The 24228-nt window shown below is 38.0% G+C and overlaps 1 protein-coding gene across 3 annotated transcripts in view; it reads left to right on the top strand.

The window, feature by feature from the left end:
* The first annotated feature begins 975 nt into the window (after positions 1-975).
* Hsf2 (heat shock transcription factor 2) overlaps positions 976-24228 on the top strand; it is a 28619-nt gene continuing 5366 nt past the window's right edge. Inside the window, exons 1-10 of one of the 3 annotated variants that reach the window (XM_021657402.2) lie at positions 983-1265; positions 10863-10971; positions 11124-11251; positions 12357-12481; positions 14346-14421; positions 16125-16186; positions 17419-17506; positions 19470-19618; positions 20007-20243; positions 21096-21201. In XM_021657402.2, the coding sequence (XP_021513077.1) occupies positions 1173-1265; positions 10863-10971; positions 11124-11251; positions 12357-12481; positions 14346-14421; positions 16125-16186; positions 17419-17506; positions 19470-19618; positions 20007-20243; positions 21096-21201 (1173 nt within the window). In that variant the 5' untranslated portion in view covers positions 983-1172. Of the gene's footprint in view, positions 1266-10862; positions 10972-11123; positions 11252-12356; positions 12482-14345; positions 14422-16124; positions 16187-17418; positions 17599-19469; positions 19619-20006; positions 20244-21095; positions 21202-24228 lie in introns of those variants that run through there. The other 2 variants (XM_021657403.2, XM_060373252.1) reach the window with 2 other exon arrangements.

The raw sequence follows: 24228 nt of genomic DNA, 5'->3' as shown, positions 1-24228 counted from the left end.
ATAAGATCTCATCAAATATTAGTCTTTTATCACAATTACCCTATCATATATCCTTTTTTTTGTTTGTTTGTTTTTTAGCAAACAGTGCTGTATATGACTATGTTTAGTTTTTTTGAGAGTCAGGGCTTTGCCATGTAGCCCAGAATGACCCGGACGTCCACAACACTATGCTCAGCTATTTAAAAAAAGGAAGAAGGAAGAAGGAAAGCCTTAAAAAATTAGTTTTCTGAGATCCACATATCACAGCTATTCTTAATAGATAAAAAAAAGTCTTATTCTCAAGGAAGAAATGGGCGGGGTGTGTGTATGTGTGAATTGTGCTATAGATCAAGGACTGTTCCAAATCACACACTGGAAACCACTGTAAGGTACACGCAGAACAATTATTTTGACTCAAATACTATAAACTGGACCAACTGCTTTCGAACTGGGTTCTTGGCAGGCACCTGATGTCCGCTGAACTGAAAGCTCCAGGTCAGAAGATCCCAACAGTGTATACAATAGCAGGTGCTCAGTAAACAGCGAGCTAGTACTTGAACTTCAGGTTTTGATAGAAAGTGTCTTAGCTCTGAGCCATTTTCTCCCAGTGAAAAACTGGAAAACAAGGCTCAAGACAGTTTCAACCAGGGGCCTAGTACATCTTGCTAGCAAGTATCTCCCTTCCCCCAACGTGATTTATTCCTTCCTTTAGACTGGAGCAAATTACCGTTCGCCAGCCAGACTTATGAGTCAAGGCCCCTGGGCGTTTCTGCTCTCCGCCAGCCGCAGCCCGTGCGCCCGAACCTTCCTCCCACGTGAACCCAGCAACCACGGTTTCCGTGGTCCCAACATCCTGGATCTTGCCTAAAAGGTAAGCGGGAAGGCGGGACCCCTCCTGCACCCGCCCCTCCTCGTGGGTCTCAGCCAATCGCCTCGCTCCGTGGTGCCCTCGGATTGGACGCGGAGCGAGCCGGCGCGGGAGCTGGGAGCGCGGGTGGACCCCGGGCCCCCGTCCATCACGTGCGGCCGCGGGGTCTCCCCGCCACACCGCTCGCCCCGCGGCCCCCAGGGGGCGGAGCCCGGGCGCCGCCGCGCCTGCGCAGTGCGCCTTCCCGGGAACAGCCGCCGCCGCCGGTGCCGCCGCGACCTCCGCGTTCGGGAGTGGAATTCGGAATCCCTGCGCCTGGCTAACAATGAAGCAGAGTTCCAACGTGCCGGCTTTCCTCAGCAAGCTGTGGACGCTGGTGGAGGAGACCCACACCAACGAGTTCATCACCTGGAGCCAGGTACGGCGGGGCGCTCGGTGGCCTCGGTCCTCCCCGGTGGAGCCGGCTGGGTTCGGCTCGGCGCGCCCGCGGCCTGCGGCGGCGCCTCGCCCGCCCGCTCCCTTCCTCGCCCGCGCGCACCCCCGGGGCTTTGTGTGCGCGGCCGGCCGGGCCCGCGGTGGGGGAGGGGCGCCCTGGTAACGGTCCCACCGGCCCCCGGCGCGTTCTGCACACTCATCCCCCGCCGTCTGCTCCCCGAGCCCGGCCGGGGATCGCCCCGCACTCGCGTCTGGGATCTTTTATGATGATGGCTCAGGGAAAACGGGCAGGCTCAGGCGGCCCTTACCGTAAGGTCTTCTCCCCCCACCACCCCACCCCCCACTTAACTGTCTGGACACCGGGGCGTTTGCTTAATCGGCTTTTAAAAAGAACAATTATTCTAAGCAAAAGTGCCGGCGGGGCACGTTCAGTAACTCAGCGGCGGGGAATTAAAAACCAGTCGTTAGGTTTCACTGGGTACGTGCTGGCAGAGTGCTGTGTGGTGGCCCCGATCAGTTTGATCCAGACTCTGCTTATAAATAAAGATGATCTTAACCATGCCCCGTATCTTGCCTGGCCTAAGTTATACGGAAGATGGATGCGTTGCCTAGGAGACACAAGGAACCCCCCCCCCCCAGTTCCACACAAAGATTCTTTGCGAAGTGATTATTTACATGGCTGGTGCCTTTGCTTTAGCAGGCGCAATTCTTAGGTTGTTGGAATCACTTTCTGGAGCGGTCGGCCCCTCTTACTGTAGATGAGCGAGCGAACAATACCTAGCTATGTGTCAAATAATATCTCCGTCCGTTTCTTTTGTTTTCTTTCTCTTTTTCTTTTCTTTTCTTTTTTTTTTTTTTTTGTCGTTAAATCTAGTTTTCAACCTTGCGTGCTTTTTAATAGGGAACAGCAATAGAATACCTGACATTTTGACAGCTGTGCCACTGAACTTGACAAATGTTAATGTCACTTTTAAAATCTTTTTTTCCTAGGATTTAATTTCCTTTTTTAAGTTATGGTCACATAGGTGCCCACCCCCTGCAGGTTTTGTATCCTAAGCAATTGATTTATTTGGTACATTTGTACAAAGAAGTGGAAATAAGAAAGACAGCTCCCAGCATGTACTTAAAATAAACAGACGTCTCATGCTCTTTGCCGGTCAGAGGATTAAAGGTTGACAAGGCTTCATCAGTACAGCCTGTTACTCAGCTGTGTTTTAACATTAGGGACTGGACTGAAATACTTTTCCCTACGCTGAGTTTATTGAACTTTTTTTTAGCTTGCAAAAGACTTTATTTGTACTGTCTAAAGGTACTATCCAAGTATATTGATAATTGTTTCTAATTGAAAAGTGTTGTATAAAAAAAGTATTGTATAAGTGGTCTGATAAATTCAAATTAGCCAAAACATTTTAATAACTGTCTTGCTTTTGATCCGCATAAAATGTGGAGATTGTAAACCATTACATAAATGTGAAATCTTATTCATTCTAAATGAAACATCTTTATTTATTGTGATACTTAAATTATTTTGATTTATCTCCTTAAGTCTCAGTTTATATTTTAACTGCCCATTTCTATAACACTAATAGGATACTCAAAATGTAAACTCAGTGGGGTTTTGTTCTAGAGACAAAATCTGTGCTTAACATTTGGTGAATCATTGAAACTTACAAAATGTGGTTTGGTTGGAGTAGAGTGACAGGTATCCTGGGACAGCTATGAATGTGGGCCAGCGAATTTGTAGATGACATGGTCATGTGTAATGTCAAAGGTCAGACATTCCTGATGGAATAATATTTGAAAAGTGGCTCAGAGATCCTCTCTAGATAAGCAGTTCTTTTTTGTTATTTCCAGCCTTAGAGAGGCTGCAGTTTTAACGTGTTTATAGGGAAGATGAGGCTCCCAGCAAATTTTTGAGCCCCAAAATTTCTCACTACCTTCAGTAAACTTACTATACAGATTGGTACTATCTTTAGTTTTATATCAAAGTGTTGCCCACTGCAGTTAATAGTAAATTCTGGATAAATGTTATCTAGAGCTAATCTTAGTTTCTTAGGAGAGATTTCTTATTTTTGCTTTCACAGATTTTTTTTTTTCCTAAAAGGAATGCCAATGCGGAAAGGTACAACTGTAAGCTTATGTTGATGAAAAAATAAAATAAGTTATTTTTTCTCTTTTTAATTGTGTATATGTCTGTGTGGATATGTACACTTGAGTGCATGTGCCTGCGGAGGGCAGAAGAGGGAGACAGACTTCCTAGTACTAGAGTGTTGGCTCTTGAGTACCTACCCCCTGGGAACCACTGGGGTGCTCTATGACAGCAGTGAGCTGTCTCTCCAGCCCTACTGTGATCTCCTGAAAGTCTCCTTTTGTGTGCCTGCTTTCCCTTACGTTCATTTTACACCGTCTCAGTGGATACCACTTTAAGACCTTTTAAGAGCAGAAGCTCTGGGGACTAAACAGACTTTGTGCATCCCCAACCCTTCACAGCAGTAGGAAATTATACACTCCTCTAGCTTGAGTATAACCAAAGACAGACAGCATCTCACCTGCCTTCTGGAAAGCTTGACTTCATAGTCCTGCAGGTCAGCATTCATTCACTTTTCCTTGAAATTTGTTAGGGACAGTATTGAAAAAGAATATTCTCATCCTTAAATACAAAAATATGATAGTTGGAACTACCAAAATTATAGTGAATGAGTTATGAAGTCAGAATAGTAGGTATTAGATCTAGGATTTCTTTTAAAAAATTATTTATTTCAGTCTTTCCCAACAAAGTTTCCTTTTATGGTATGTGTTTTTAACATTTCCTGTATCTTCAAAATATTACGTAGCTCTTTTTTTCTCCCCCTTTGATAAACAGAATCTAGGACAGAGTTAGTACTTTTAGACACCCTAAGGATGTTTTAATGTAACACTATCCAAAACAGGGCGCGTGTTTACCATGGAAACTTGATACAGACAAGAGTTTCTGAAGAGTAAATAGAAATTCTTACCATTGATAAAGAAGAGTTTTTACTTTTATTAAAATTTGGTACTCAGTGCATGTTGAAGTGATGCTTTCTGAAAGAAAGTAATAAAATCTTGGGTAGTAATAAGTACCAAAAAAAGGAAAGTAAATCAGGACATACAGTATTATCAATTAGAATGCAGCTGTATCATAGAAGTCATAATATTTTCAACAGTGGAAGTTTAATAGAGTTACTACACTAAGCAAATGGGAATAACACACTCAAGAGTATGAAGAACACTAGATAGGAAGAGCAGCCACTGTCAATAGAGGTAAGATAGTACGATCCCTTCTCACAAGGCTAAGAGGCTACGATGCAAAACTTTGGGGAAAGTATGTTCATGTGTTACTGAGTGGCTGAAAAATCACTTACTGATGTGCTGTTGGAACTTAACTGGAAATCTAGAAAACAGCAAGTGTTGATAGACTAGTCTGCAGGCCTTTTTTCTTAGTTTGGTTTTTATTGCTGTAATGCAGACCATAATCAAAAGCAACTTAGGGAAAATATTTATTTGGTTTATATATTGCTGGTCCTGGTCTATTGTGGAAAGCCGAGACAGGAACTCAAGGCAGGCACCTGGAGCTAGGGACTGAAGCTGAAGCCCCTTACAGGATCATCTGTTTGTCCTTAGAGGCATCAACCTCCATATCAGTGGTCCTTGAAGAAAATGCTGAGTAAGCTTTCCCAAAGGTCATTCAAGTGTATTTTCTCAATTGAAGTTGCCTCTTAGATGGCTCTGACTTCTGTCAAAATACAAAAAACAAACAAACAAAAGCAAATAAACTTGACATACATCTGCCTGACAAATAGTTTAATTGGACCGTACCCATGTCCATTTGTTTGTCCTATTATTTTTGTGGTGCGGAGAGTTTGAGGCATGCTAAGCAAGTGCTTTGTCATAAAGCCACACCCTTAGCCTTATGCCCAGATATGTTTACATGTTGTTCTACCTGCTTTCTGGATAGAAGTAGACTCATGGACTTTAGGATTAGCAAGTACAAAATGAAATACTGATTTGACTTTTTAAGAAAAAGTTTGTCCATCTGCACCTTAGACTGTGTCATAGAAAACACAGGGAAATGCTTTGCTAGGAACACTGCTTTGAATCTTCCCAAGGGAGGGGGGAATGAGAGAAAAGGTGCTGTTTTAGCTCTTCTCAAGCATACCTGAACCAGGTGCTCCAGAGCCTATTTGCATTGCAGAAGACTGCCCCAAACACATTGGATCTTTGTTTATCACTAGTATCCCTTACTGGCTAAAGTTTCAGATTGTGACTGAAAAGGTACGTAGGAGACCTGTTTGCAAAACAGACAAAATGAATGCATTTACAGCAAGAAGTTGACAACTTGGCACATAAGCTGAGTGGTAATTCTGGGTATTTTAGGAAAGGTAAGGGGAAGAGCATTTGAGTAGAGCCAGAGTGGTTAGGTTAGAAAGGATGAGTGAGGCAGAAGAATTAAAAGTAGGACTTGTGACTATGCCATACTCAGGGAAGCAGACAGTTTTGTGGTTGTCTTGTCCTTAGGTAGAAGGTGAGGTTGTTTGCAGTGGACAAAAGCAGAGGCATTAGGGCCTTAAGGATGTTTCTGTATCATAAAGAGACTGGAGTTAAGGGAACCATTTAGAAACAAACTCAGTTTTCCAGACTAGTTGCAGTTGTGGTGAGAGACGTTATTTGATTTGATACCTATTGTAAAGGCAAAACTTGAGAGATTGTTGGGGAATTCATTGGAGAAGAGACTGAGTTGAATTAAGAGCAGCTAGCATATGGGGGAGGGTACAGCACAGTAGTAAAGGAGCTTTCATAGCGTGTATTGGACTGTGGATTCTATTCCCAGCACTGTCCTTTACCTCCCCATCTCCAGAAAGAAAGGGAGGGAAGAAAGTCAGGAGAGCAAGGGGACTCTAGTTTGGCTCCTGCAACTGGATGAATGTATCTACAGAGATAGTAGAGGATTAGGATGTTAGTTGGGGATTCTATACGGTAACATCTTATGTTTGAGACAAAAGTGGATCAGTATAGTATGGGTCAAGCATGCCTCCTCTGGAATCTGAGATGTTTCATATCTCAAACTCATTAGATATATTTTGGAATATAGCTGTTTAATTGAAGAGACTTTATAAATGTTTTGAAACATTTCTGATCTCATTCTGGAGAAAGTATACCAACCCATATTGGAGAATTGTTTTTATTTTGCTTATATTTGGCTGGCCATCCTTAGTTAATGTGCATATACCTGTAATCAAAAGGAGTGGGGATGTGAGTACTGGAACAGAAATTTCTGAACAGAATGGCTTCCATACTTCAAGACACCTCAGTGGAAGTAATGGATAGGTTGTTGGGTACAGCTTTGGCATTTGGGGTCCTATTGATTCTATGAGGATAAAATCATGGGACTGAGTGAAATTACTTGGGAAGACAAAGACAAAAGGAACTAAAAGATTTAAATATTTAGAGATTTAATATTTAAATATTTAGTATTTAAATATTTAGAGATTAAAAAAAGCCAATTAGACAGGAAGAAATAAGGAAAAGGGGAAGTCAAGAGAATGGGCCATAAAGTTGTTTACATGCTGCTAACAAATAAATTTCAAATTTCTGGTGTATATAAACTATTTACATACAAATTATAGGAAAATATGGTGTCGATGGTTTAAGCACAGGTTTTGTTGTATATTGCTTTTTCTCTTGTTAGCTGTACAGGATATGTTCAGTTACATCACCTCCCTCAGAGAATATCCCCATTCTTAGAGATTGCCAGTGTAGTAGATAGAAAATAATTACTTCAAAAATGCTTTCCTACATTTTCTATATTTCTATTTAACTAATTAGTGAATTCTAAAGTTCTTATTAGCCACCTAGCTTCCTGTTCTGTGGAAAATTTATATTGTAGATTTTTTTATCAGTATTGTTACTATTTATAGCAGTTCCTTATGATAACTACATAATTACCCATTTGTTGTATTTGTAATTGCATTTCTTCATCTTCAAAAATCTTTTGAAAATTACGAGAATTTAAAGTTAAGACAATTTAATGCTTTGGTTGGATTAAAGAATAACAGTTTTAAAATTCTTTGTTTTTCTTAGATCCTTTTAATTTAATACATAATTAAAGGCTCTGTGTGTTTTGATAATTTATTATTGGGACATTTTACTGTATTGTAATTTCAATGTGTCTTCTCTTTCTTGTTTTATGGGGAGAAATGTGCTTTTACTTTTCTGTGTTAAGTCTGTAGAATAAACGTTTGTGGGTGATTTGAAAGATCCATTTCATCATTTTTTATTTATTTAGTTGCCCAGCATCTTTACTAAATAATCCTCTTTTCTGGATGATTTATACTACCACCTTTGTGTGTATGTTTTTGTTTTTTTTTTAATTTTTGGTAAAATAACACATGACATCAAATTAGCCATTTTAGCTATTATTATTATTATTAATTATAGCTTATTCACTTTGTATCCCAGCTGTAGCTCCCTCTTTCATTCCCTCCCAATCCTAGCCTCCCTCCCTCATCTCCTCCCATGCCCCTATCCAAGTCCACTGATAGGGGAGGTCCTCCTTCCTTTCCATCTGACCCTAGCTTATCAGGTCTCATCAGGAGTGGCTGCAGTCTTCCTCTGTGGTCTGGTAAGGCTGCTCCCTCCTCAGAGGAAGGTGATCAAAGAGCCAGCCACTGAGTTCATGTAAGAGACAGTACCTGTTCCCCTTACTAGGGAAACACTTGGAGACTGAGTTTCCATGGGCTACATCTGAGCAAGGGTTCTAGCTTATCTCCATGTATACATACTAAAATTTGTACACCTAAAGAACCTAAGCAAGGAGGAGGACCCTGGGTAAGATAATAAATCCTTACTCAGAAAGGCAAACGGCACGGATATTGGAAGAGGGAGAAAACAGGGAACAGGACAGCAGCCTGCCACCGAGGGTCTCTGAAAGAGTCTACCCAGCAGTGTATCAAAGCAGATGCTGGTTGATGTATCAAACCAATCTTTGGCAAGAGTGCAGGGAATCTTATGAAAGAAGGCAGAGAAAAAAAAAGACCTGGAGGGGACAGGAGGTATATACAAGGAGAGTGAGCAACAGAACAAAAAAATCTGGGCACAGGAGCCTTTTCTGAGACTTGATGCTCCAACAAAGGACCATTTTAGCTATTTTAAGTGCACACTGCTGTTACATTACAGTTTTTTACATAATCATTATCACTGTCTAGCTTTCAAATAATTTTGATATTTCCAAGTTGAAATTGTGTCTTCCTTTATATTGTTGTGATGAGGATAGCATGCCCAAGCAGCTTAGAGAAGAAAGAGTCCCGTTTGAGTCCAATAATTCAGGAGGTGAGGCCATGTCCATTATGACAAGGAGCATAGTAGGCAGGCAGATTTGGCATAGTTACATCTAGTCCACAAAGAAGAAACAGAGAGCTAGGTGGAAATTGTGTGGGCTTCTGAAACCTCAAATCCAGCCCCCATAACACACCTCCAGCTGGGGAACAGTGACTGAGATATTGGAGCCTCTGGGAGCTGTTTCCATTCAGACACTACAGAGTACTTGCCTATTAAGAGTAACTGTCACCTCTCATCCTAAATGCTCCCATTCTTCTTTAAGGAATTGGCTTTTAAAAAATTCTTTATGTAAATGGAATCATGCAGTATATATCCATCTAGGACTGGCTTGTTTCACATAGTGTCACGTCCTTAGGGTTCATCCATTTTGTAAAACAGGTCAAAGTCTTTCTCTTTGAAGATCTGAATATTTCACTGTATGTGTATCACATGTTGTTTGTCTGTTGATTGGATGACAGGCCCTTAAAGTTGCTTCCACGTTTTTGGCATTTGTGACTTATAAATTACAAGGATCATGTGGTGCCAATATCTCTTCCTCTTCCAGTTCTTTTTCTTTTGGTGGGGCTTAATATAGAATAGGAATTCTTTGCTCCATTGGTAATTCTATGTTTATTTTTTGTTTCTTGTTTGTTTGCATTTAAGCAACTTCTGTACTGGATTCCACAAGAACTGTAGTGTATTTCCACTAGCAATACATAATGCTTCAAATTCCTTCACACCTTTAACTTGTTACAGCTTTTTGATAAAAGCCATTCTAAATTGCTGTGAGGTAATATTTTGTTTCAGTTTTCTAATGATTTGTGAATGTTGAGCATTTTTCATGTGCTTATCGACAATTTGTGAATCTTGAAAAAAAATGCTACTTAAAGTCCTGGCTTATTTTTCATTGGCTTCTTTGTTTTTTGAATTGTAGACAGTCTATATACATTGTGAATATATGTCATGTATATGATTTACAAATCTTTTCTCCCATTCTGTGGATAGCTTTTTCATTCTTGTGATGTTCAGTATACAGTGGTCTTAAAATTGACATGTTACCATATTTCTGATTTTTTTTATGTTGCCCTTATTTCAGTGTTGTATTCAAGAATCATTCCCAAATCCAATGTCATGAAGTTTTTGCTCTAAAGATTTAGGTCTTTGATACTAATGGGCTTCTGTTTTTGATCTATTTTGAATTAAATTTTGTACATGAATGTCAGGTAAGAGTTCAACTATAGTGTTTTACATATGTGCATCTTGGTTGTTTTTTGTTTGTTTGTTTTGTTTTTCAATACCATTTGCTAAAAAGGCGTGACTTTTCCCCCATCTAGTTGCCATGAAACTAGTTGAAAATCCTTTGACAAACTTTATTGTGGTTTTTTTTTTTTTCTATTGATCTGCATTCCATGTTGTTTTGACTATTGTAGTTTGGTGCTAAGCCTCTAATTGCTTTTATGTTTTCAGATGAAAAACAACTGGTGACTCTTAACGTTAATCTAGAAACCAGCCTGGCCTGATGGTGGTGCAGCCTGTCACAGCTCCTCATAGGCTAGTCAGGAATATCACCAGGTGGAGGCCAGCTGGGGCTGTCAGAGTGAGTTCTAAGCCAGCCTGGGCAACTACTGAGACTGTCTCAAAAACGAAGGGCTGGGGCGATGGCTCAGTGGTTGTGAGCACTTGTTCTTACAGAGAATGTAGGTTTGGTTCTCAACACTCACATACTGGCACCCATGTAACTCCAGTTCCAGGGGATCTGATGTGTTCTTTTCACCTCTGAACACCAGGCATGTATGTGATCTTCATACACAGATTCAGGCAAAATACATACATAAATTAAAGAAAGTAAAAAGGGGGCTGGAGGTACAGTTCAGAGGGAGTGTGTGCCTTTCTCAGTACCACACCCTACTCAATTAATCCTGGAACCAGAAGTCTTTGTTTATATTAACTTTAGAATAACTTAATACTGGCTACACATTAGGCTTTTTGCTTTCCTAATGGAAGTTCTTCTTATAGTTTATCACAGAGTATGGTGCAGCTTTCGGGTTGAAGCTGACACGAAAAATGTTCTTGTAATTTAACTTGTAATTGCAGCCTTTAATTTTTTTCTTCCATTATCAGAAATAGAATGTTGGTTTGAAGATATCAAGAAAGAGTTACCAGAGCTGATTTAGATTTACTTACATAACTTTTTGTCAGAGGACCTTAACTAATTAACATTTTCTGGGCTTTGTTTGATTTTTAGAATGGGCAAAGTTTTCTGGTCTTGGATGAGCAAAGATTTGCAAAAGAAATTCTTCCTAAGTATTTCAAACACAATAACATGGCCAGCTTTGTGCGGCAGCTAAACATGTGTGAGTATGGGTGTGCCTGGTGAGGGCTTGTAGCTCTGTTGATGACCATGGAGTAAGCCAGTTTTCCTCATTAAAATAAGACAGTATATGTACAGACTTCATTAACTTTTGACTTGTCTAATATTAGTCATGTAAATTTGAATCTTTGTCAGATGGCTTCCGCAAAGTAGTGCATATTGACTCTGGGATTATAAAACAGGAAAGAGATGGCCCTGTTGAATTTCAGCATCCTTACTTCAAACAAGGCCAAGATGACCTGTTGGAGAACATTAAAAGAAAGGTGAGCAGCTGCTGACATGAGTTGCCTAGGTTATGGATGTGATGCACAACTTTTTTAAGCTGCTGGATTTAAGAGTGTACAGAAAAGGCTGGGTGTGGTGGTCTAGTAATCCCAGCACTCAAGAGGCAGAGGCAGGAGGGTTGCTACAAGTTTGAATCCCAGCTTGGTCTAAATAGTTCCAGGCTAGCCTGGACTATGGAATGAGACCCTGTTTTAGTAATCGCCAATAATAACATATATAAATTATGAAAATGTACAGAAAGACAGCAGTATTCATTAATGAGAAGAACTAGACTGAACAAGCTTTGATTGTCTCTCTGTTCCTACCACTTACTTTAGAGCTCAGCTGTGCTGAGAGTAGTATAGTTTTTATTTTAACAAGGGAAGGAAAAAATTCACCGTGTTGTGACGAGAGTAGAATTACCCATTGTACTGGGAGGGCATACTCCTGAGTTAGCTTCAGGGGAGAAAACAACTATTTTCTGCAATGAATGTCTTTACTAAATCCATAAAAGGTGGGTGGAGAAAACAAGGATATAGTCCAGTGGTAGAACACTTGCCCATCACCCTTAAAACCCTGGCTTCAGTTCCCATTACCCAAGAGTGGGAGGTGACGGTGAAAGGGGGGCCAAAGAGTTGCATGTAACCCAGTGACTGGAATGCATAAGTCTAATCTAATGTCCAAGCCCTTGAGCCCAGTACTAAATACTGCAGAGTAAAAACAAAAGGTGAAGAGCCATGAAAGAAAATTGCCTACTGTGCAACTGTATTACTGCATACTTTGAATTAAATGTGGAATATGATATTAAAGACGCTTGGGAATGATAAGGAATTTGGCAGAATAAACAAAAAGACCCTCATACTCCTGTTCATTCCATTAAAATGAGATAGCTTATTCCTAGGTAGGCAAGGGAAAAATAAAGTGATTATTCCCTTTTCTTGTATTGAGCTATGAAATGTATTCTTGCTTGAGAATTTATCTAGATATTTTTAATTACATCTCACTTCTTTAATAGGCTACAGAAACTTCTTTGTAATAGGACATTTTGGATTACAGACATGGAACTTGCATATATATTTACTTTCTAAATTTGTATTTTGGAAGGTTTCATCTTCAAAACCAGAGGAAAGTAAAATTCGTCAAGAAGATTTAACAAAAATTATAAGTAGTGCTCAGAAGGTTCAAATAAAACAAGAAACTATTGAGTCCAGGCTATCAGAATTAAAAAGGTAAAAGTATTATTTCCAAATATAATCCTAATATGGAGGTTGGGAAGTGTCTGTTGGGATTTGGAAATTGTCTGGTGTTTTAAGTAGTGTTCAGAAGCCAAAATTAAAGGTCAGGTTCCCTTTACTTTTAGTCTGTGGCTGTAGATTTTGTCCTAATAATAGGTTTTAACTATGGTTGTCAGAAGATGTAAGTCTAGCCAGGAAGCTGGTCTTGTGTATGAAATGGTAGATGTTTAAGATAGCGTAGTAAGTACTACACAGATTAGCTTCATACATAAATGAGGGCGCACGTTACTAATCTTATGTTTAACTGGTTGATAGTGTAACAAATATAGTTCTACATAGATTACTTTGCATATGGTCTTCATACATAGATGACTGTTAAAGCGAATGTCTTACTGTGGCCTATCTCTTAGGAAAAAGTAGGGCATGGAAAATAAAAAGGATTGCACAAGGGAGTTGCTCTACTTGAAACAGCCCATAGACTCAGGAGAGGGGCACACAAACCTCTCACCTTTCAGGCATGGCTTATCTCCTTCACTGCATTACTCAGTAGCATTTTCTTAAGTGCCCCACTGTTACCATGTATGTAGATGAGGTGTGTTTTATTTCTACATATATGGGGTTTGCCCTTAATAGCAAGAGCCCCAGAGTACTTTCTCACACATTCTATCTTCCATTTTTTCTTTTTCTAACTCAAATATTTTCATCATGAGTATCTTTGGACTTTGAATCCTTGTTTGAATAAGCCTTAAACTTTCCAATTTCCTTATTTTATCTAACTAGCTGTACTCTTTGCTCTGTTTGTCTTCTGTCTGTAGTATCTTTTAACATAATTAAAGATTTGATCATTTAATCACCACTTATCTCAGACATAATCATTACCTCAGTTGAGAGGTAGCAGCATTTTTAAATTTGATAGTAGAAACATACGTGATTGTTTAATAAGTATAAAAAAACAATTTACTTTTTTGTTACCTCTATATGTAAACCTGCCATCCTTTATAAAGTACAGATTGAGGAAGATAACTTTTGGGAGACTGATAGAAATTAAAATAAGGATTTGATCGGATTATTCTTCATACTTTATTAGCTCTGCTACTATTTAATAACTACAGTTCAGTTTTACAAAGGCAAGAGAGAAGGGAAAGGAATTCTAACTCTTGGATCAGTTGTTGAATTTCCTTATTTAAAAACACGTAGAGGGATATTTCTTTGCTTCCTTCAAGTATTTGAGAGAAATCTTGAGATAGCTTTAGAGTCTAAAGCTAATAGATGGAGAGTTACCTGCATGATACTGGGTAAAGTTACTTCACTTTCCCATACCTCAGTGTGTGTTAATTTATTCGGGGGAGACCGTGATCCTCCTCTTGACAGTGTTTATGGAAGTTTAAGTGCCTCGCACATGTAAAAATGCTCAGCATCGTGCCTAAAGAACGCCATGTGCTGGTCAGTGTCACTTTGCTCTGTGTCATGAAGTGATTAACAGTCTGAATATACTTGCTATCCTGCTTAAACTTAGATCATTTTTAAGCGAAAAGTACCAAACCCAGTTATCAAAAGGAGTACATTACCTGCCACTGTATGCGTGTAACCGTGTAACTTAAGGCGCTCTCCCTGTATTGCCGTAACTAGTAGGTAATACCGTTGAGAAGAAATAATTATAGTAGTAGTATAGTTGGGGGCAGCGTTTGTTTCTTTAGACAAGGTCTCACTGAATAGCTTCAGTGGTCTTGAACCTGTAGTTCTACTCTGCCTGCCTACTCCTTCCTCTGAGTTCTGAAGTTGTCTACCTTTTTTGATTAAGAGCTATTGAGGCTGACCAAATCTTTTTTGTTTTGTATTTAAATACATGTTAATACAGTGAGAATGAATCCCTTTGGAAGGAGGTGTCAGAATTAAGAGCAAAGCATGCACAGCAGCAGCAAGTTATTAGAAAGGTAAGAAGCCTCCCAGCCACACAATACTGTGCGTTTGCCTGATGAGTCGACAGCTTTACTCTGATGCCTATAGTTAATTTTTAAGTCATTTGGCCAAAATAGGAGTTCAACAGTGTTTTTTGTTTGTTTGTTTGTTTGTAGTTTGTTCTTTTTTCAGTGTATGCTACAAGTGGGCTTACTATATAAGTAGTTAAAATAGTTAATAAAATAAATTCAAGATATTGAGCTGAAAAATAAAGGAAGAATTAGAATATGTTTATGGCATTGTGTCCTTGTCATTTAATATTTACATTCCAATATCCACTTGTAATTAAGAAAAGAAACATGAGAGTAATGAAGGTGTCTATTTTTTGCTTATGAGTAAACCAGACTCATAGCAACAAGTTCTTTTGAAGGGAGGTTGGGGGAGAGATGAATCTTGTTCCTGCCTGAAAAGGCACTTGAACTAAAAATAAGCTTGTGACTGACAGAATTTAGATGTAGTGAACCAACCAGCCTTAGGGCAGAAATGAGTAACAGTTGTCACGTTTGGCCTATGGTCAAAACAGTGTACTAATTTTGTAAAGTAATTTTGTAAAGTAACATTAGGGTTAAATATAATTGAATTCAGTTTTCTCAGTGTTTCATTCAAGTATGTATACTTATTTATTTAAAACTTCTGTAGGCAGTTGTAATGCATACCTTGTTAAAGGATAGTTAAGCTAAAAGAACAGGTACTTTTAATTTGGTACTTGATGAAAAGAGTCTGTAACTGTTTTCCACAAAGCAGAATTTGGTTAAATGTTAACTGTGTCATCTACATTTTTCCCAAAAGGCAGGGATAGTGAAGGTGAAGACAGCACTTGAGTTTTTACCAACATTTTAATATGCTGTATTTTAATAGCCTTAGTTGATATATTCTATTTTAATCATGTAATTAAAAGCATATAAAACCCTACAGTGTCTGAACAGTTCTCCACCCGCTTTGGCCTTTATTCAGACAATGACACCGCTTTCTCTTATTGCTCACTGTCTCACTTCTACTTGGCATCCGTGGTGGGAAGCTGACAGTAACATTTCAAGTCATACTTTGGCCAAAGTGGCTCTCACAGTTGTTACTTAGAAGGCCTGCTAAACATTTAGTTAACACATGCATTGCTGGACCCATCAGAATTCAGATGGAGCAGTTCTGTAGTGAGGTGGAGAACTTTGTTGTCTTAGAAGATTCTGCAACAGTGCAGCTGGGCCATGTGTCTTACTTAAATAAGTTTATAAAATGAGAATGCTTAGTTATGAGTCTGTTTAATAGTTTTCCCTCTAAATTAAGCACATATTTATATTTTACTGTGTGTGTTGATTACGCTTCTGTGGATGTATCACAACCGAAATACTTAAAAAACTGGCCAGTACACTCTTTCAATCTTAAATTTTATCATTCTGCGTTAGTAATTCCTTTTGCTTCTAAATATATTATCTTTGTTAGGGAAATGTTGTCTGTCAAACACCAGTTTGTCTTTTTTGCATCACGGTGCAGTGTTCCTGAAGAAGCAAATCTCACATATTAGATTGTCAGAAATTGCAGTGACTTAGCATTGGTTGCTGTGTTTTAGACTCATTTAGTGAGCACACTGCATGAGGGCAGGAAGCTGGGTAGGAACTGATAGGATTTGATGCAATGTGGACAGAGTCTTTGATGAAAGATTTTATTTACATTTTCCTCTTAGATTGTCCAGTTTATTGTTACATTGGTTCAAAATAATCAACTTGTGAGTTTAAAACGTAAAAGGTAAGTTTTTTAAATTTTGACTTACAAATGTTTTAGTGTTAAATCATGAATACTTGTATTTGCTAAGTGTGTGCCTGGTACCAAAGAGCAGCTTCCCCTATTAAATAATGTTAGCATTTTGTGAGTGATCTTAACAGTTGAGCAGCCCTTACCACAATACTTAGGATGGTAGAAATACTTGAGATTTAAATTTTTTAGATTTGGGATATTTGCATACATATGAGTTACTTATGATGAAATTTATATCTGAATTCAAAATTCATTTATGTGTTATGCATACCTCATGCATACATGCAGTCTGAAAATAATTATGTATAATATCTTTAATAATTTTGTGCATGAGGTAGTTTAGTGTCAAGCAGCTAAAAAGGCTGAGAGGTTTTCATGTTGTAGGCCCTTACTTGACCATGGCCCATCACATAAGTATGAGTGAATTTTTTATTTATGCCATATTAATGTTCAAAAATTTACTCATTGGATATATGCAACCTATGTATCCTCCACTGTCATCCTGCTGATGATTTGTTGTTTTTCCACCTGCCTGCCTTCCTTCCTTCAGTTGGGGTCTTAACTAAATACCTGGAGGTGGCCTCAGCCTCACCATCCTTCTAGGCTCTGCTTCCTGATTACTGGGGTTGCAGACAGGCACCAAAATGCCCAGGTCCCTAGAGAAGGATCTGCTAAAGGATCACTGTAGATTTGCGGTGTTACTAATTGATGTTTTACTCATGTTAACAGTTTAAAGTAGCATTGGGAGACCACCGTAAGGAGAACTCTTTACAAACAGACCATTTGTTGTGAAGAAGGGAGAGAATACAATATTATTTAGTTTATTTTAAATATAATCGACCCAACCTTTTAACATCTTAATGATAGGTTGTAATAACTATAAATATATTAGCAACTGATGTCACACCTCAGCCAGAAGAGTAATTGACAAAAGACATGGGTAGAAGAACATGACTGTAAGGCTAAGATGTTGGCAGTTTTCAAATAAAAGTCTGTGGCTTTAATTCTGTTGCCTCTTAATTCTGTGATACTACTTTTTTTAAAACAGAATACTTTGTAAGGAGTAGAATAGTTCTAAAGAATTTCTGTTGTACTCTTATTGAAGGCTTTTATTTACTGTTGAAGTAAGTATGCTTGAGATGTGAGTAACTTATTACAAGCCTTAAATTCTTTTACTTTTTCCCCCTTTGGAATTACATAAATATTATTATTATTATTTATAGGCCTCTACTTCTAAACACTAATGGAGCCCCAAAGAAGAATCTATTTCAGCACATAGTCAAAGAACCAACTGATAATCACCATCATAAAGTAAATTTTAATGTATTTTATATTTATTGTCTCAAACTAAATTTTATTATGGCAGTGTTTCATGCAGTCAAAGACGTTTAGTGAATAATAATGTAAGTGCTCATTCGTAGCTCTACTAAATCATGACATTTTCATTATTTGCTTTAGAGTATTTTAAGAATTAAGTCATTACAAATACAGTTGCATATTTCCAAGCTTTATAATTTGTCATTGCTGTTTTATGTGTGTGAATTCAGAAATACTTTTGCTATTTTGCATATATCTAAACTTGATGTAGATAATGTTATTTAAATACTATGCAGTGTGACTTCCACTTTGGAATGGGGGACTAATTGAACACAGGCCTCCTACATGCTAAGCATGAGGCCTACCAGGAAGCCGAACTCCAACAGTGTGGCCTTTTTGTCACATTTAGAATTGATAAGTGTAGCTTGTGATGCTATAAGATTGATCAGTGTGATAATGTCATCATAATGTAACATTATGGGACTTCCTGGTACTTATTTTCTTTTCATCTTTTGGGATTGTTACTAGAATGCTTTCCTCTCTAGCAATTTCAAAATACTTTGTATACCTTTGTTTTTTGCTGTAGACTATTTAACTTGTCATTCTTAAGACTAATTGCAGATAGTCTGCCATCAGACTAGTTTAAACCTCTTTTTATGATAATCTCTCTCTCATTGATAATTTTTTTTCTGTGTGATGTGCTACAGTTCAAAGCTAAAATCTTGACATACAAGGCAAATGGTGTACCACTAAGTTACTGTTGCTGATTTCTACTGTTGTCTATATTTCATAACTCTGTAAAATATATTCATAACTCTGTAAAATTGTTGAGTATGGTCAAATTTATTATTGAACTGTTGAAGTTTTATTTATTCATTTTGCCCTCTGGGACAGGGCAGCATTAACTTCATCATATCTCTGTTCATTCCTCTTCTCTCTTTAAACCAAGTGTAAGGAGCTTGATTTTTGGATTGAAAGCGTATATAAGTAGATGAAGGTTTGGTTTTTGTTTGTTTCAGTTTAACTGAAACATTTTTAAAGTATTTCATATATTTTAGATGTTTTCTTGTTTAACTAGAATTTATATATAATTTACATTTAAAACATGTGACATCTTTTACCTCTGTCATCTATTGAAACTTTTTAAAAAATGCATTATAATAATGAGTTTCTTGCTTAGAGAATTGAAGTTTTTAATGTAACTAACCTCAATGTACCTGTACATTTTTTTTTCCTTTTGTTGGTACTGGGGATTGAACCTAGGGTCCCATGCTTGTTAGGCAAGTATTATACCCACTGAGTTCTATCCCAGCCTACCTTTTTTCATTTTGTGATAGGATCCCATCAACCTATCTAGGCTGCTGTTTAACTCACTCTGTAGCCCAGGCGGGCCTTGAACTTGAAATTTTTCTATGTCAGCTTCTTGAGCAGTTGGGATTACAGGCCTGTGCCATCAGACCTACCTGTGCACCTGCATCTTAATATTAAAACGACCAGACAGACTATTGGTGAAAGTGACCTTTAACTATGGACTTGTGTTTCTCTCCATGAAGCTCTTAGTGAAGAAGACTAAAGCCTCTAGACTCAGTGCATTCAGACAGAACAGTCACTGTCAGTGCAGTGGCATGCATGTGAATGCTTAAAATTTCTGAAGGCCTAGTACTTGTTCACTCTTTATCTATAAAAAATACTTTAGAATTTGAATATCTCCTTAGAAGCACACTTTGGGCGTTTCATCTGCAGGATCTCTTAAAGTAATTTGTTGTTAAGTAGAATATAAGTCTATATTTCATAACTCTGTAAAATATTATAACTTATTAGAATTTGAGTCCCAAAAGGACAGAGGATAGAGTTCACTATTGTATCCTCAATATTTAGTAACTGGTATGTGTCCGATGTTTTAAAATGATATTCTTCATAGTAGTCCATATGTTTTTGCTTTCTCCTGCTTCTTTAGGTTCCACATAGTAGGACTGAAGGTTTAAAGTCAAGAGAGCGGATTTCAGATGACATAATAATTTATGATGTTACTGATGATAATGTGGATGAAGAAAATGTTTCCGTTATTCCAGAAACTAATGAGGATGTTATATCTGATCCCTCCAAGTAAGGAATCATGAGATAAAATTTAAGAAATTATTGGTCATTTTTCTTATCAAATAATTAAATTAAAAACTACCTATTCTTTGAAAAAGTAATTCTTTTCACATAATTGGTTTTAAGTACTAATCTTTTTCTCATATTTAAAGTATTAAACCAGATAAACCCAACCTCCAATAAATAAATAATGAAAATTGATTATTTTTATTTGGAGTTAAATCTTCTTCCTTGATTCTTTGTGGTTTTCTATCTTACAAATTGTTAAAACTTTTAAGCTACTTACTCTGGAAAAGGAAATCTTTATGATATGGGAATTCCTCCAGAGAGGAAAATAAATTTACCTTGTCCAAAGCTCTAATTATTTTTCCCCCTCATATTGCTGATGTGACTGTAGCCAGTATCCTGATATTGTAATTGTTGAAGATGACAATGAAGAGGAGTACGTGCCTGTCATTCAGAGTACAGAGCAGAGTGAGCCAACCAGAGAATCCGTGAGTGTGGGAAGTGCTGGCGGCAGCAGCCCGCTCATGTCTAGTGCTGTGCAGCTGAATGGCTCGTCCAGTCTTACCTCAGAAGATCCTGTGACCATGATGGATTCCATTTTGAATGATAACATTAACCTTTTGGGAAAGTGAGTGTTCGTTTACATGTTTTTAATTACTTTTCTTATACTCAGTTCAGCAATCAACTTGAAATAATGTTTAAATTTGTACAAATTCAAAGTACTAACGAATGGCAGCGTAAGTGGTACAGTGAGCTTATTTTAGATGCAGAACCTGTATTGTGTTCCTCAGAGTTGAACTTTGTAGTGAGAGAGGTTTAATTGTCATGAGTAGTTGGGGAACTTTGCTGAGCAATTCTTTAGATTTTTTAAAGTGAAATTCTTGGTTTAACTGTAAGATATTTGTGATTTTCACTGTACCAATTCTGTATACTGGTATAGTTTCTATTAAGGGACACATTATATTAAAAGTACAGTAATATATAGTATAAAAGTAATTTGAGTATTAGGAGTTTTAGATTAGTGAGATAGTATAGAAGAAAAAGATAAAGCTACCTTTATTGTAGCACATCTTTTCTGAAACTAATAAAGTTGTGTAAAGGGCATGGGTTTTTCGATTTTCAGAAATCCCAAATCTTAAGTGGAATGTCTTAAAAATAATAAGAACTTACAAATTACCAAGATTATTTTATAGAGCTAAATTACCGGCAGTGGTTTTATTTATTGTTTTTTTTTTTTTTTTATGTACATTAGTGTTTTGCGTGCATGTATGTCTGTGAGGGTGTCGGATCCCCTGGAACTGAAATTAGACAGTTGTGAACTGCCATGTGGGTGCTGGGAATTGAATCTGGGTCCTCTGGAAGAACAGCCAGTGCTCTTAACCACTGAGCCATCTCTCTAGCCCCCAACAGTGGTTTTAAATATAAGAATGAAAACACTTAATCAATCTGAAATTATTACTGTTTTTTTTTTTTTCTTTAGGGTTGAGCTGTTGGACTACCTTGACAGTATTGATTGCAGTTTAGAGGACTTCCAAGCGATGCTCTCAGGAAGACAGTTTAGCATAGACCCAGATCTTCTTGTTGATGTAGGTATTTTGTACACACTTTACCCTGCTGGTAGTTTGTGTACTTATATATGTCATTTAAAGTGAATACATTTTTTATGCACTTTTTGTATTTTGCTTTTTTAATTAATGGTTTTATTAGACAGCGTATGCACATGGATATAGGAACAGTCGTGGGATCGCTGTCTGCCTCTCAGCAGCAGGTGCTCCTGTAACATACCACTCTTCAACATTCCTGCTACGAAGTACAAGCTTGGTCTGGACTTGGTGCTGTGTGTTTTATATATATTTTACTTTAGGCTAAATTGTTACTGAATTAAGATCTATGGAAATTTGTAATAGAAGTGGGAATATTCTAGAGATACTTCTTAATACTTGGGGAAATAATGTTTTCTAGTAAAATGCATTTTGTTACATTTGCTATATGTTTTATGTGTTGATCCTGATTCCCTGTTCCAGTCTTTGTCACCGTCTGTGTGAACTTAACTCTAGTATTGCCTGGACTGGTAGTCTTTCCTCTTTGATTTCAGGCCTTAAGTATCTTTCTCAGCCATTTTGCCTTTTGTCCTGTGGCGCTCTTCTCACTCTCTCTCTCTCTCTCGAGAGCTTTCTACATTCATCTGGCTTTGTTCTACCCACATGAATCTTGTTTTCCCTCTTTCCAAAATCCATTCTTTATTCTGAGAAATGCCTTACAGTAGATCTTCTTTCACAGCAAAGAATTCTGTAGTATTATTATTTTAAGAACTTTTTAATGATGCCAAAGAGATTAGTCCTTTCTTACTCTTCAGACTATTTCCGGTTAATAATTTATATGTTTTCTCATGAAATTAGTCTGTCACATGGTGTGAAAACCCTTCCCCGAGCATCAGTACCACACAGGGTTGTATTCTTCTGTCTCACAGAATTCCTTCCCACGCTGTCCTTGTCACCATGGTAAGTAAGTTAAACTTCCGTGAAGATATTCCATTCCGACATGATAGCACTAACCTAATGGTCCTTCTTGAGTCTGGGCATGAGCTGTCAGCCCCATTCCTGACTCTGAACACGGGTGTTAAAAGTAGTAATAAATATAGCTAAATGCAAGTTTGCATGGTCTTTGGGTCATTTCAGTGTGACACTGAACATTGACTGAATTTGTATTCAAAGCTCCATACGCTGAGAATAGCTCACTGTGCTCCAGTTCTCTCAGGCTATTTGTATCCTATCGTAGAGGTAATACTTACTGCCTCCTTAAACCCAATTCAGGTTTCCGCCCTTTGCTGTGTGTGTGCCTGTCTGTCTGTCTCTCTGTTTCTGTCTCTCTGGTTGTGTTTGTCTGTTTTATCTGATTTTCACCCACTGGGCTTATGGAAGCGGATTTGTTTTGAATTAGATGTCTGGTTTCTGGTATTGCCTCTCGACACTTACTAAATGTTATTGGCTTGGAATCTTTTTAAGCCTGGTCTGCTGTTTTCCTTAGGGTAGCCTTGAACTTGAGGCATAGCTCAGGATGGCCTTGGACTTCAGATCTTCCTGCTGCTTCCTTCTTACATGATGGGATCACAGGCAAACACCATTACACCCAATTTGAACAGTGCTGGTGATCAAACCCAGATAATGCATGCTACTCAGATACTACCAGCTGAGCTACATCTCAACATGGATATTCACTTTTGCAGTTTCTTTGTCGGTTAAGTGGGGCTAATGCTTAACATGAAGGGCTATTGGAAGAACTACAAATAATTAACTCTGTTGTTAAGTCTGTATTTTAGGACTATAAGAGTAGTCAATAAGGGAATTGATTTTTTTCTTGAGACAGGTCTCTTATAGCACACACTGGCCATGTAGCTAACCTAGCTTCTAATTGCTGGGATGTGTTCTGAACAACAGTTTGTTGGTGGGGGGTGTGAGGTCTCGCTCTCTTTCTTCTCCTGTCACCTTAATCGTTGCTTCCTCTAAGAACTTTTCTTTTTCCTAATGTCTCTACTTTTGGGCACTGAGCTGTGTGTGTATTTCTGTTTCTTGTCTTTCTGTTCTCCCTTTATGAACTCTGTGAAGACATGTTGATGTGATTTTGCTTTGAAATGTATTTATCTCCATTTTTTAAAATACTTTTAATGGAATCTTGGTTCAAATTCTACTCCATGAACTTGGTATATTTTGCTTTATTTACCTGTCCTTCGGGTATTTAAATCCTATGCCAACATTTTCTTCATTCCTGAAATTCTGTGTCCATAAGTAGCATTTTTAGTTTTTACAGTAATATTTACTTTGCCCAGGGTATATGTGAATCACTTTGGTTTTCCTTACTGATCATTAAGTACTCTTTTTCAAAATAACATTGACAAACTACCCTAATTTTGTATTTTCTCTCATTTAAGTAAGATTTATGTCACCCATGAATGAGATTGTACTGTCATAGATTTTAAAATCTACCTCTGGCTTGCTGTACTGTAAAACAGCAAGGATGGCCATGATGTTAACCGAGTGCATTGTAGAACTCCGGCTTCGCTTTCTAAAGTTCGGTTCTTTCTGTATCCCTGTGGAGTTAGCAGGAGGGTTTCAGGCCTTAGAATTTAAGAAGTTGTGTCAGTTCCTTATATGTAAATTGGTTGTCTATATTTTGCATCATCTATCTATTGGGAGTATATATGAGATGCTTCTAAGTCTGTGAATAGGATGTTAAGGCAAAAGGGAGAAGGAAGCTTATATTGCTGGCCTTACTTGGCTCCCACCCTGTCTGTAGGTGCAAATTGTATCAGTCAGTTCTGCAATAGGACAGGCTGAATTGGCATACAGATAGAGTAGCCTACTACCAGGGATTTGTGCTCTGTCCCTCTTCAGCAGCCAGTGGGTTATAGGAAAAGAGGGAAGTAAAGGGAACAAGAGCCAAGGATATTTTTATAACTGTGGTCTTTAAAGAAAGGAGTCAGTGTCTAAAGAGATTGGAAAAGGAAAGATAAGTGTGTCCTACATCACATTGTTTTGGGAACCATTAGGTTTGGTCATTTTCATGAAATGAAACCTAATGTCCATTTTTGTGTTCTTAGGAGTCTTACTCCTTAT

Source organism: Meriones unguiculatus, chromosome 20 (genome assembly GCF_030254825.1).
Source record: "Meriones unguiculatus strain TT.TT164.6M chromosome 20, Bangor_MerUng_6.1, whole genome shotgun sequence".
Lineage (NCBI taxonomy): Eukaryota > Metazoa > Chordata > Mammalia > Rodentia > Muridae > Meriones > Meriones unguiculatus.
This window is presented reverse-complemented; position numbering and strand designations above follow the sequence as displayed.